The following is a 14,847-nucleotide window of genomic DNA, read 5'->3' on the forward strand; positions in this document are numbered from 1 at the left end:
CAGGTCTACACTTTTGCATGGGATCCTTGATTCACTTTTATGTTACCCTATGTACAGAGCTGCATGCTCTTCATGGCGCATAATAGATACAAAATAATAGAAAACCGGTGACTGTGGTATCTTGCATTACTTAACTAAGTGCAGAATATATCACTGATATATGTCACACTCTGCACAAATTGTGTAACTTGCCTTGCCATTTGCTGCATGTCAGGATTTCTAGCAGACCTTGTTCGGGAACCATGCAGTGACATCACCATCATGCACTATGTCAGCTGATAGCATTCTTCCAGTGAGAGTGCTCCTGCCTCAGCTGACCTCAGCAGCCTATCAGGGACTTGCAGCAGAGTCATATCCCCTGTGAGAACTCCCACTGGTGCCTGAGCAAAGTGTTGCTTCCTAGAATTCAGTTCTAACCTGTGGCTCCTTTGTGCAGAAAACCAGCACTGCTATCAGGCTCATTTACCAGCGTTCCTGTGATATTCCGTTAGCTGTTCCTGACCTTGGCTTCGTTTGTGACCCTGATTTCGCTTGACCCCTCGTACTGCATCTGATATCTGGTTTTGACTTCGGCTATTCCCTGTGACCTGTTTACGCCTGCTCCCTGGTACCATCTACCATCTAAGTTGGGTCTGACCCGGCCTGTCGACTAAGCTATACGTCTGCTCCGCTTCATCCGGAGTTTACCAGCACCTGTATAAGGGAACCTATCCTGAGGGCCGCGACCTGTGTTGCGGATGCAGCCAAGCCCATACCTTCTTGCGAGGGTCCCTGGTGAATTTGCCAGCACATTAGACTCCGCGCCTCAGGCTTAGGTCTAGCCAACTCCCTAATACGGGCCGCATCCATAACCATCCAGGATTTGTGACAATATTACTGCATTCTGCTTGTGGTGAATTGCATGAACACTAAAATGAGGACTTGACTATGTGAAAGAAATTTAGATGTACTGAGCAGACAGTTAACAAATCTTTACTTCTAGGGTAAGTGCGTATTGCCTTAACAAGGGCTGGCAGCGCGTCCAAGACAACAAGAGAGATGATTACAAGTTGAAATGGTGTGAGACGAAGAGCCCAGCCACTTACCATGCCTTCCGGGACGGTAAGAGACTCTGCTTCATGTATAGGTCACTCTCTGACCATATGCAAAATTACTAATTGTGAACTTAAGCATTATTCATTTAATTTATATTTAATTATGTTCTCTATATAAATATGAATCCCTTATGCTTTGTTTTTTTTTAAATCAGAAAACTGAAATGGGTGTCCCTACATACATTCACATATTTACTGTGAATCGAAATTCACGCAAATCTATAATGTCTGGGGATCTGCGTATGTGCAGGTGCTGCACTATGCAGGTCAGGCCTGGCAATGTCAAATGCAGTGCGGCTGGAGATGTCAGGTGAGTGACGGACTGCAGCCATTTGGGGGCATGGAAGGGGAGAGTCCCAGAAAACATGGGCGTGTCAGTCCCACAGTTTCTTTGGCCTTGGCAGCATGGTACTCAGATGTCCGATGCCTGTCCAATGTTCTCGCAGAGGAACCGATGCTGCGACTTTGAATGCAGCCAGCGGATCTCAAGAACCCAGCAGTGAGCCTCTGTTAACATAAATCGCATTAAGAGAAATCTATGAATCATGCCCACTGCGTGCGTTGATAGGAGAACCAAGAATAAAAAACTTTCTCAGCTCTAAGATGGGAGTATAGGATTGTTCATTCTCAATTTAGTTGCATTTTGGCTTGTTCAAGGACAGAATATGAGAAGGACTGTTAAGGGACTGAGGGCCTGATTCAGACCCGGTCGCAAGCGCTCGCAACCGGGCCGATGGTGGCCCAGAGCGCATGCGAACGACGGAGCCGGCTCCCTCGTGCGCATGCGCGAGACCCGGATAGTGACGGGCAAGCCGTCGCTCCGGGTCTCGCACCAAAGGGGGCGTGCTGTCGATATTGAGTGACAGCATGCCCCATTTGGTGGGCGGCCGGGGGGGTGGCTGCCCAGGCGGAGGCGTTCCCATGAGAACGCCTACCGTCTGGGGCCGGCCCCACTGACAAGTGATGTCAGCGGGAGAGCTTTTGGCTCCGTTTGAGCCGAAAGCTCTCTGCGGCTTGCGGCAATGAGACCCTACCACAAGGGTCTCGTCGCAAGCCCGATGGTCGCGATGGTCTTGACCATCGCGACCATCTTCCTGGCCGCTCGCTGTAGCTGTGGGTGGTCACCCACAGCTATGCGAGCGGCCAGGAGGCTGTTCTAAAAAAAAAAAAAGACCAGCCCTGATTCAGAGCGAGCGCTCTGTCAGAGCGACCGGCTCTGAATCAGGCCCTAAGGTGGTATTTCCACCAGCAATAGGGCTTTTATTGCTTTGCCCTATGTACCATTGGAGTAACAGCCAATGCAACAGCACTTGCATTAAGTACCTCTGACTCTTGCCAGTAAAGACTTTCCATGCTTTTGCATGGGGAACTTGCACTGCCACAACCCCTGTTCTGTTAACGCCATTTTATAAGCACAAAAAGATCAAAAAAAATTAAAAGAAGTTAAATTAAAAGCATAATAGTAAGTTTAAACCAGTGTTAGAAAAAAATGTTCTGTTTGCCAGTAGAATTGGGGGTATGCATAGTTTAAGATTCTGAATATTTAATTTGCCTTTTACTATATTAATTTTGTCAAATTCTCATATTACATTGTTCAATGGACAAGGAAAATCTGGTAAAAGTGTAAAATGAATGAAAAGTTGAATAAGAAATCAAGGATGGAGTGTGGGCAGACATGGGGCCTAATTCAGAAATGCCCGCAGTGTCGATGCCGAACGCAGTGGAATGTTTTTTTTTATTGCGCCAAAGCCGCACTGCGCACGCGCAGCAATAGGTTTGGCGACGGCGGTCGCAGTGAGTATTTATTCGCAAAATGAGTGACAGGTAGTCAGCGTTTGGGAGAGGCTACAGGGGGGTGGCTAGAAAAACGCAGGCATGCCCTAATGAGTCTTTGTGAATCCGTATGCAGCTGGAGAGGCCTCGGCGTCTTAGGTGAGAAGCTCAACCGCATATTCTTGCTCAGAGGTTATATGTGCAACCAATGTTCCAGATGTTTTCACTTTTGTACTTAAACGGCGGATGCGAGATGCCGGAGGTGGGTAATTCTGTGCACAAGATGGCGGCTGAGTCATTAGCATATTTTCGTAAGTCCGCTCCATACAGGATCACAGCAGCGTGTATCTCTGAATAAGGCCCGTAGAAAGCTATTGCAATTAAGCACAGTAATTTCTTGGGTTAAATTACGTATTCTAGGCAGTAAAATAAGTACAAACGAAAGGGTTTCGCTGGCAACATGGTGTAAACTATGGAAAATGTATATTTGCAAAGCACTATAAAGACTTAATTATAGTTATTATTTTTTAAGGTGAACAACTTCTATATCAAATACCCAACAATAAAGTGCTCACCAGCAAGATCGGCCTTCTAAGCAGCCTGAGGGAATATGAAAGGATCATGCAAAAAATCAACAAAACCAGGTGAGCACTGAATTCCACCTGTAATATACGGCACCTTGCAGCTCCCAGCTCACCCCATTTTGTAGGCGTGGCGAGGGGGTGGCTTCACAAACGGAGGCGTTCCCATGCGAACGCCTGCCGTTTGTGGGTGGCCCCACTGACATCACCAGTGATGTCAGCGAGAGAGCTTCCGGCTCTATTTGAGCCAGAAGCTCTCTGGGGCTTGCAGCCATGAGACCCTACCACAAGGGTCTCGTCGCAAGCCCGATGGTCGCGATGGTCTTGACCATCGCGACCATCATCATGGCCGCTCGCAATAGCTGTGTGTGGCAACCCACAGCTATGCGAGCAGCGAAGAGGCCGCAACTAAGAAAAACCTGCGCCCGCCCTGATTCAGAGCGAGCGCTTGCTTTTTGCGAGCGCCTCTGAATCAAGCCCTATGTGGATGCTACTACTTGTCTGGTTTCCTCCCCCAGTCAGATTTTGGAATGTTCATGTCTGGCTTTTGGAGTGTGGTTTGGATTTTAGTGATGTTGATGCAATTTAGAGCATTTTGCTTTCAGTAGTGTAGAGTACACTGTTAGTTCTGAAATCATAAAGTGTGTTATAGATTTCAGAATGCGTCATGATCTATTCTTCATAGAGATATGCGGTTCCGAGTCGAATCGAGTCCTAGTTCGAAATCACTTTGGGATTCTGAGTGGAAGAGAGTCCCGGTTCAGTTCTGCAGTCAGTACGGAACTCGAATTTATAAACCAATCTCGGTTTTTGGATTGCATTTAGACAGGTCCAAAATAGCTGTTTTATCAATTTTTTTTTTTATAGATTTTCAGCGATTTTTTAAGGAATCCAAAAACTGAATCCAAACCAAACCACTGGAGGGTGGTTTTGTCAAATCCAAAACACGATGATGAATTAGAACCAATACCAAAATGAAAACACAGAGGTCCGTGCACATCTCTAAAATTTCTTCATAGTGGGGCAGTGCCAGGCACATTGTACTCTATGCCCTCTTCCCCTGCTAGGTACCGATGCCTGTAAGTGTTGTGGTTTCTGCACCTCTGTCAGGCTGGGAATTTGATAACCAATAAGGTAGCAGTGTGTATTTAATCTACTATTAGATAAAATAGTGCCCTGACTCCTATAATTAAATAAAGTAGTACCATTGGTTTTATTATTAATCTAAAACAGTAGCCCCAGAACCAATGGGAAAATATGGGAAGAAATACAAAAGGGATGGAAGGACACACTGTGTCCAAGGAGCAAAGGACACAAGCTGTACTAAGCTTGGGCCACCTGGCTAGTTAATTGACGGGCTGCCAATCAGGATGAGGTCTCTTATCAATTATTAATAATAAAGCTGAAAGCTATCTAATGATAATAGCATGGACACTTTTTTAACTATTATTAGGAGTGGGGGCACAAATATGAAAATTCAGATAAATGGGGTACTACTTTCTTTTTTAATCAATATTGCCATGGTAGCCATCGTTATAGTGGTACTAGTAGGAGCCCATTGTTTTTCAGAATTGGTACAGACATCTCCAGAGTACCCTCAAGGACCAACCTGATGCTGACTAGCCCTAGCTTTAAACCCGCACACAGAATGGAAGTACAGTGTGGCACATCTCACCCTCCATGTATTAAGCGCCGCCTAACGTTTGGCAGCTTAGGCGATCACCTTGGTTCACTTAGGGGCAGACCCATCCCTCTCTACATAAAGATTTAATGTTTACATGCATTATTTAATTCTGCAGTGAATGCAGTGCTGCTTAATGCATGAAAGCCATATACAAAGCTTTGATGTGTTGTATATGTTAGATCATGATATGATAGCCAAGGTAACATTACTGCCTACACATATCACATAAACACAAGTCTATTACTGAACACAAAAGAAAGAAATAGATTGGAGCATTATAAAGCTCAGAAGTACAAATCTAATATTATCCCTGCTCTTACTTGTTTTCAGCTATGCAACTATACTAAAGGTGGATGGCAGTCCTATGGTAGGAACAGGCAGCAATGGTCATTGGGCCTGATTCAAAAAGTTATGGAGAAGCATAGCCTTTGCGTCTTTCTACACAGCGGCTGTGCTAAAATATGCAAAAGCCGCAGGAGGCATCTTAAGTAAAAAGACGCTCACTGATGGCTTCTGTGATCCTATGGCTGCGTCCGAAGAGGCAGCATGAGATCAACTACATGAACATCAGAGTAACCGTGCTTTGTTAATGACCACTAGTGAACAGACAAAACGAAAACTTTTAAGGTATCGTGATTGTCCCCTTTCTCCTTTTATGTGATATAATATAATATAAATTTCAGAAGACTTCCGGGGGCGGGGCATCCAAGATGGCCGCATCTTACTGAGGCTCTTCTCTGTCCTCTTATAACCTGTGACCATCCAGCCACTAAAGGCTCTAACTCGGGACAGAAACAGCGGATTTGGCTATTGGAATTCTGCAGATCCCAAAATATATTCTTGTGGGCAGCAGAGGAACCCATTATTTTAGCCCCGGAGTCCCGTTGAGTTTTGGCGCGCAAATTTGGCGCCGTAGCTGTTTTAAGGGAACCTACTCCTTTATTATCGCCACAGCTGCTACTCAGGATCCCTTGCAGTGTCTCTACCTGAGCGAGAACTATCTATTGGAGCTGGTGTCCCGGCCTGCCCACCCTCTACACGGTGGAGTTACCTGCTACTGGCCCTTCTGTGTCCCCAGGAGGCGGCGTCCTCCGTGGCCTTTTAATATTGGAAATCCCTGGGCGAACTGCCAGGCGGCGATCCTTTGCTGGGTCTCGGTGTGGGGAGAAACTTTGAATCCCGCTGATCGCTGTTGTCTGCTGGAGGAACCTGTCCTGCATAGCCCTGTGCGGCTGTAAACTTCTAATCCCCGCTTCTCCCCCATAGAGTGCCAGCCGTCTGGGGTATTCTCCGCTTCCCTGTGCGGGGGGCCCCCCCTTGGGGATTGATAAATTGATAGTGGTGACCGCAGATCCGCTGTGTGGACGACTGGCGGCTGCTTCCCTTCACTGACTGTTCTCCCTGCATGTCTTGCTCGGTGGGGGCGACTCGCGCTGGTTAGTGAGGAGACGCTGCCCTCTGAAGCTGCTCATCTACACTCTCTTACGACCACTGCTACAGAGTATCCCTAACTGTGGCTGATAGCTGTGCCCCCACGTGGTGTCTTTGGCTGGAGGTGCCCTGTCTAACAAAACTGGGAGCCTGCTTTACTTACTTCTCCTGCGGAGGTTGCTGTGGAAGGGAGCTGTGTGCCTTGACGCTTGCTGCTATCTGCCGATTGGAGCTGCTTTGCATGGCCCCGAGCGGCTGAAGAATTTTTTCTCTACAGAGGCTGGATACTTCCCGTTGCTTCTCAGTCACCCGGTGGCTGCTTCCCTATACATTTGTCCTCCCTGCTTCAATACCTCGACTCCTGTTTACTGCAGACGGCTGATCTTGCCTTGACCAAGGGGAAGGAGAGAACACTGACTCCTGGAGTTGTCTTTTAGTCAGACTGTGAACTTGCTGATCTACATTGCTACCCCCAGTACTAATTTTGTATATGTCATCTTATTTTTTCCCCTCTCTTAATAATCTATGTCTCTGACTCATCCCTGTTTCCATCTCCTTTCTTGGTTCCGTCCCCTCCTATTGTATGTCCCATTTTTCATTCCATTCCCCACCTATACCGTTCCCAGTCTCTTTACCTTCTCCTTGTTCACCCCCCTATTTTTGCAACTATACAGTCACCTTTAAATAATAAGAGTGTATGGGGACGCTCTAAATGAATACCAATTTGTAGGACACTGCAAACTTTATGTGACAAACTAATCCTATTTGTTTATTTTGATCACCCTGTGGCTATTTAACTGAGTCACTTCTTTTCACTTAAATACAATTTTATCTACAACTGCTTAATTCTGTTTCATAATGTGGATTAAGGCCCTCATTCAGAGCCACTCGCTAGCGGCAGTACGCTCGTTCCGAGCGATGTTCGCACATCTGCGCATGCGTACGGTTATTACGCATGCGCGAACCAGTCAGTGCGGTCGAAAATCGTTTGTACGCAATATAGCGAGTGCCTGCTATTTTGAGTGACAGAATGAGGCGTATGTGGGTGGTAACAGGGGAAGGTGCTTGAAAACGGGGAGTGGAGATCAGAACGCAGGCGTGCTTAAAGGTCAAAACGGGCGTTTTATGGGTGTGCATAATTAATATAGCAGCGTCAATGACCACGTAATTTTTTTTTTTTTAACTCAGAACTGCTCGCAAAATAGCGGTTGAAAAAACCAACCACAAGAATAGCGAGCAGTTCATATCCTGTTCGATGTACTCGATTAATCTAATAAATAGCGGACATGACGTATGGTGCGAGCGGCCAGGGGGCGTTTTTAAGAAATAAAAGAGCGTATGTTTTGCTCGCTCGTTCAGACTTAGAGGTGTGAACAGACTGCAATGTGCGAACGGATCATTTGAATAGCCACCCCTTGTTTTGGAACGAACTAACGCAAATAGCGAACGGCTCTGAATCAGGCCCTAAGTCTTATATTATCTGTTAACATTGCTAGCTGCTGATTAGAAATCTCTGTGTGATACCATTTTCTGCTGTTATATTTCAAGTACTGTTGCCACCTAGTGGTAGTTTTCTTTAATTGGAACCTTGTGGCAATATATTCTTAATGGGTGACTTTTGAGGATATATGTGATTATTTTCGGTGTGCAAGGGGACCTAGCCGCAGGTTTTTAGTGTATATACTCCACTGGGTGTAATCTACTCGTAGAATATTGCATATTGAAATACCCACTACTATTTTTCTGTGAGCCTTTTTCTTAATTTTTGACTGTCGGGTGATGGACAGATATTTGGATAGACCACCACAATCGGGAGACTCTTCACAACCTACTCCTTCTAAGATGGGTAGAAATAGACCAGCGGGGAGCAAGTCCTCCTCCACGCCACATGGATCCTCAGAGACCCCGTCGGGCCCACCGGACATTTCCTGTCCCGAGCAGGGGGTTATAGTAGCCCAGATGTCTATTGCTGATATGATCGAGGCAATTTCCAGAACACTTTTACCCCAGATTGACAAAAAATTTGATGTCATGCAAACATCCCTCGACTCAGCTTTAGCAAAGATTGATGCCAAAACCTCCTGTATCTCTGGAATGGAGCAGAGGTTGAGCGATGCGGAGGACACAATTCATTCTTTGCAAGTTAGCCTTGATGCCTGCTCTTGCTCCTCGGGGGCACTGGTGGAGAAATTGGATGATCTCGAGAACAGAAACAACATGAGATTTATTGGAGTTCCTGAAACGGTGAAGGGTCAACGTCTGATGGAATATCTTTCTACCACCCTGCCACGGGCTCTCAAACTATCTCCTGATCTGCCCCCACCACAAATAGAAAGGGCCCACAGGATTGGACCGGAGAGAAATGATGCTGCAACTCGCCCAAGGCCAGTCATTGCCCGATTCTTGGACTTTAGAGTCAAGGAACAGATTCTCATGGCCTATCGAAAGTCTCCGCAGTTACAAGTAGATGATACCAGAATTTTGATTTTCCAGGACTTTTCAGCTTCTGTGGCTCAAAAACGGAAAGCCTTTTCTCCAGTTTGCAGTTTCCTGGTGGAGAATAATCAACGTTTTGCCCTCATGTTCCCTGCGAAGCTGCGTGTAGAAGTAGATGGACGCACTATGTTCTTTGATGATCCTGATAAGGCCAAGGCTCATTTTCTAAATAGGCGCTCTCCTTCGTGGTCTCCAAATCAAAGACCTTAGAGAAGTATGAAGGATATGTTGGGTTAATATTTGTTTGGATTAACTTGCGGCTGGTCCCCGCGTTCGCTGACTATTACTGGCGTTCCTTATTGGTTTGCGGAAATGGTGTAATCTGACATTATTGGTAATCTTCATTTCTATTGCTATTTTTTTCGGTACATTTCCCTGTTTTGGAGAATGTACAAAAGTTTTTGGAAGGAAAAAAAGAAAAAATGATGACTCAAAGGCATATATACTTATTTGTTATTTGATTTTAATGTACAGCAAATTTTTTTTTGTTTTGTTTATATTGAATGTGATGCATTTTTGCAAATGTTTGGTCTGCCGTGCGAATGGCCCCCCTCAACGCTATCTCCTCGAAGGCTGGGAAGGGGAGATGTTTGTTTTTCTTAAATTGTATTTTTTGTTTGTATTCCCCCCCTAAAGGTATAGGTTGATGACGTCACCTTTGCTTTCAACTCCTCAGATAGATAATGCTTTGAAGATAATCTCTTGGAACGTGGGAGGCCTAAATATGCCTATTTAAAGAAAGAGGGTTACTACATTTCTTAAAAAGCTTAAACCTTCTGTAGTGTTTTTGCAGGAGACGCACTGGAGGGCTGGAGACGATTCTATGTTGAGAGATTCCTGGATAAATGAGTGCATATCTGCTCCCTTTAGAAATAAATCACGAGGGGTAGCAATATTATTACACCGGGCCTTACCATATGTGATTCATGATAAATACTTGGATCCAGGGGGCGCTTTATTCTTCTAGACGTCTCTATCTCACAGACTAAATATACTCTACTGAATCTTTATGCACCCAACACTCCGGCCGACTTTATAAATGATCTTTCTCAGTTTCTACTGACAAGAAATACTCCGAATTTAATAGTGGGAGGTGATTTCAATACAGTTGCAGACGCAATATTGGATAGATCTACCCCTCCGGTGAGACCTCACTCGGTTTATTGGCAACATCTGGCACGATTTGAATATCTCCATGGCTTAATTGACCCATGGAGGATCCTAAATCCTACTGATAGATCCTATATGCATCTATCGGCAGCCCACAGAACTCTATCCCGTATTGACTATATATTGGTGGCGGACGCATTATTTTCAAAAATACAAAATGTAAACTTAGGTGATATAGTCATTTCTAACCACGCCCCAATCAGTATTTCTCTGTATAATACATCTCTGGTAGCTGCCTCCCGCCTTTGGCGCTTCCCCACATACTTATCTAAATCAGAAGATTTTCATAATTTCTTAACAACCAAGTGGAATGAATATCTTGATGACAATATAGAGCATTGGGATGACTCTGTGCTCTTTTGGGAGGCGTCAAAGGCGGTGATGCGGGGCCATATCATTAATTATGCCTCTAGAAAATGTAAAGAAGCTAATATTCAACTTAACTCTTTACAAGCGGCCATGTCCTCGGCCTTCCAACTCTATATTTCTAATCCAGTTAGAGAGACCTTCGAGATCTATAAACAGGCACGTAAACTGATGGAATCCTTCTTACTCATCCAAGCCAAATGTAAATTAGACTACGCCAAAAACAAATATTTTCGATGGGGAAATAGACCAGGAAAACTGCTAGCTACCATGTCCAGGGCTAGAGGTGGGAGGAGCTTCATACATATGATTAGGGATCCAACCTCTGGGATCTCATATTCTCAGACAGACTTAATCTCTAATCAATTTTAGAAATATTATGAACACCTCTATGAAGACAGACCTATTGACTTAAGTCTTCAAGATAGACTACTGAGTGAAGCGCGCCTCCCTAGACTGACCAGAGAGCAGAAAGATAGGCTGGATAGAGACATATCTCCTACTGAGATCAATGATACTATCTCAAGCCTTAAAAATCACAAGACTCCGGGCCCAGATGGCCTTTCAGGAGACTACAAACTATTGCAACATAATATAGCCCCCACACTATTGGAACTTTATAGGCGTATACACAAGCATGCTCCTTTATATGATACTTTTAACTCAGCATATACTATCTTCCTACCTAAGTCGGATAAAGATCCCCAGTTAGTGGCTTCTTATAGACCAATTACGTTGCTTAACGTGGACTTCAAAATATTGGCCAAAATAATGGCCACACGATTTGCAAAGTATACTTCCTGATCTCCTTACTCCTCACCAGCTAGGCTTTGTACAGGGTAGGCATTCCGTAAAGGGCATAAGAGCAGCGATAGCAGCTACAATAGTCTCCTCTGGTAACCCATCTTCCAATAATATGCTCCTCAGCCTAGATTGCCATTAGGCGTTTGACACTGTTCTCTGGCCTCACCTTTGTGGAGTCTTGGCACGACGAGCTTTTGGCCAGGAATTCATAAATTTAATTCACTACTTTTATTCATCTCCTAAAACTTCATTACTAGTAAATGGGGTGCGTGGGGGAATGGTGGAAATGTTTAGGGGAACCCGTCAGGGTTGCCCCCTATCCCCACTTCTCTTTAATCTATCCCTTGATCCGCTGTTACGGCTCATTCAACAAATTTTAGATATTCGGGGTATTTTGATAGGCAATCGCGAATTGAAAATTACTGCTTTTGCAGATGATATTTTGTTATATATCTCTAGACCCTGTTCTTCTTCTTCATTAATACTAGTGTATATGTTTGTCTGTGTGATAGGGAATATAAATTGTTAGTTCCACAAGGGCAGGGCTTGATGTGAATGATCCAATTAGTCTCTGTAAATTGCTGCATCTACTGAATTTGCTTCAAGATTTTGGAATTGTGTCGGGTTTGCAGATTAACTCAGAAAAATCGACTGCCTTATATCTTCGGCCGGGATACATGCGCCCCTATTGGCATGCTAATACCCCTTTTGTGTGGGCAAAAAAGAGCTTTATGTATTTGGGAGTTCAGATCACCAAAAATCCTGCATCTCTTTATAGTGTGAACATTACTAGAGCTCTAACGGGACTCCGCAGAGAGCTGGGAGGGTGGGGTCGTCTCCAGCTCTCCTACTTGGGCAGGGCCAGTCTGTTAAAAATGGTGTCCTTTCCTAGGATAATGTATCTCCTGCAGTCCCTCCCTCTCCTGCTGTCTTTAGAGGATACCAAGAAGATAAATACAGAGTTTGTAAATTTTATTTGGAATAAGGGGCGCCGCAGAATAGGCCTTGTTCGTTTACAACAATGGAAATCGAATGGAGGCATAAACTTCCCTAATGTTACTCAATATAACCACGCGGCCATTTTGCGTCATCTCCGAGATTGGCTGCATGGCACAGACACATATACTGACCCTAATTTGGAGGGTGGCTTCCTCCCTGATTGTAACTTGGTATCTTTCCTACATATGTCAGACCATGATATTCTTCCCAACTTGAGGGACAATCCTCTTCTATGGAGCACTCGCAAACTGTGGTGTATTTTGAGACACAAATCAAATTTAAATGCTAACAGATCAACCTTTAACTCTTTTGTGCTTAATCCTGAATTTCAGCGGGGTCAGGCTGGCCACCCATTTACCATATGGGCGTCAAACGGTCTTGGATCAGTTGGATGTTTATTAGACTATAATACAAAGAGGCCTCTCACGTTCCAACAGGCGGTGGGGAAATATGACTCTCTCTTATCTTTTCCATTTGCATACTATCAAGCCCAACATTATGTTAGTGAAAATATTAGGTTTTTTTCTACACAAGATTGGTCCAATCCTAGAGATTCCCTATTGGCTAATCCTCCACCCATTTCTAAGGCCATCTCTATTCACTATAATTTTCTTCGAGTAAAGCTTGATTATGAGAATATTCAAACAGGGCTATCTCGTTGGTTGGACCATTTTCCGGAACTGTCAACTGATGATTTACTTAATGCATTAGAAAAATCTTGTTACCTCATACCTGCTAGCTCTTACAGAGAATTATTTTTGAATATATTTCATAGGACATATATAAGCCCTCACAGAAGCTTTTTAATGGGGTCTTCCTCTTCACACAGATGTTATAGATGCCAGGAAGATAATGCGGATATATTTCACTGTCTCTGGGCGTGTCCTCTAGTGAGAATCTTCTGGTTGGGTGTCAGGAAATTTGCAATTGACCACTTAGTGAATTTTTTACCCTTTACTGCGGAGTGGGCCATATTGGGCATATTACCAGCAGATCAGAGGATATCTAGTGGAGGGCGGAAACTTCTTTTGGCAATAAGTGCCGCAGCAAAGAAAACTATCCTTCAGATGTGGATTCAACCAGAAACCCCTCCTTTTAGTCTGTTTTGAGAGAAGTTGTTTTATCTTTTCAGGATGGACTGGATAGAGGCATCCTTGGAGAGGGAGAGTAGGGTTGGTAGATTTTTTGAAATGTGGGAGAGCTATGTGACCACTCTGCCATTGAGTACAAGGCAACTACTTCACAAATGCTTTTCTTCTACATCATGGTTTGAACTAAGAATGGTGGATAATGATCCGCCGATATTGATGTAAAGGGGGGGGCCCCTATCCGCATGGAGGCAAGATTAATAATAGTAACCTGCTAGTAAGGAAACTACAAAACAAAAAGGAAAAAAAAAAAAAAAAAAAAACAATTTGAAACTGTCACGGTTATGTGTTATGTTTTACTGCTGGAATTCTGTATGGTATCAAAATTTTAATATATGCTGTACGGGAATGTAATGTTATGTGTTTTACTTATATAACTGTACAAAAATTGTATATTATTTATTTTTTGTGTGCTAAAGAGTCAATAAAAATATTTTTGAAAAAAAAATATATAATATAAATTTATCCTTCACAGTAGAATGCTGAAGATGGCAGATTTTTTCCCTGAGACGTTCCGCTTGGATTCAAAGGAAGAGGCAGAAGCATTCTTTTCCACCTATGAAGGTAACATAAATGAGCTTCATTTTATTTGCTACATTAAATTGGTTGTTTACTTTTTCTTTTAGTTGGTCCTCTTTTTCCAGATGGGTTTTAGTATGTCAATGCTTTTTCCTAAATTTGTTATAATACGTAGACCCACATTTAGAATTTTTCCAATAGAAGTCCATATTCAGTTTGTTAAATGCACTATCTAAGTATCTAGCAAAATGTGGGCCTGATTCAAAGGTGCAATCTAATGCCGCCACGGTTGCGATTTTTTTGCAGAGATGCAGCAGCAACAATATGCCTTTCCCTTGTGTATTAGTGTTCGCCAGACAGTGCAAGAGCTGAGCCGTCCACTTTCAGTGCCCATGGATAGTGCAAAGCTGCTGATGGTTCCAACCACTCCACCACCGGCGCACCTTTGCATCCACATCGACACTTGCACCAGCCCATGACTGGCGCAGTGTCTCCTTCTCAACTCCAGCTAAACATGGCCTCTGTGGCTCCGGTACTGCATTTGGGAACGCAGTTATGTTCACTGATACTCCAGTGACACTCCCATAACACGCCCATGAGACGGCCTTTTTTTGCACACACTTCCAGCCGCCTCCCAGACACCACCCATGAACGCTCAGTTCTAATGTCTGCAACTCTATACGCAATAGCGTACACTCAGGAGAACGCATGCACTGTAAGAGTTTTCAGGACTTTTCACACATGCGCAGTAGCAAATAATTGCTTAACTGCGTAAACATTGG

At 44.1% G+C, this 14,847-nt stretch overlaps 1 protein-coding gene across 2 annotated transcripts in view; it reads left to right on the forward strand.

The window, feature by feature from the left end:
• Positions 1-14,847, forward strand: part of TTLL10 (tubulin tyrosine ligase like 10) — a 133,919-nt gene that overhangs the window by 62,185 nt on the left and 56,887 nt on the right. For both annotated transcript variants that reach the window (XM_088460081.1, XM_088460090.1), the window contains exons 3-5: positions 983-1,101; positions 3,400-3,511; positions 14,022-14,110. In XM_088460081.1, coding sequence (XP_088316207.1) covers positions 983-1,101; positions 3,400-3,511; positions 14,022-14,110 — 320 coding nt within the window. The remainder of the gene's footprint in view (positions 1-982; positions 1,102-3,399; positions 3,512-14,021; positions 14,111-14,847) is intronic.

This window comes from Taudactylus pleione, unplaced genomic scaffold (assembly GCF_031769625.1).
Source record: "Taudactylus pleione unplaced genomic scaffold, aTauple2 ptg000042l, whole genome shotgun sequence".
Lineage (NCBI taxonomy): Eukaryota > Metazoa > Chordata > Amphibia > Anura > Myobatrachidae > Taudactylus > Taudactylus pleione.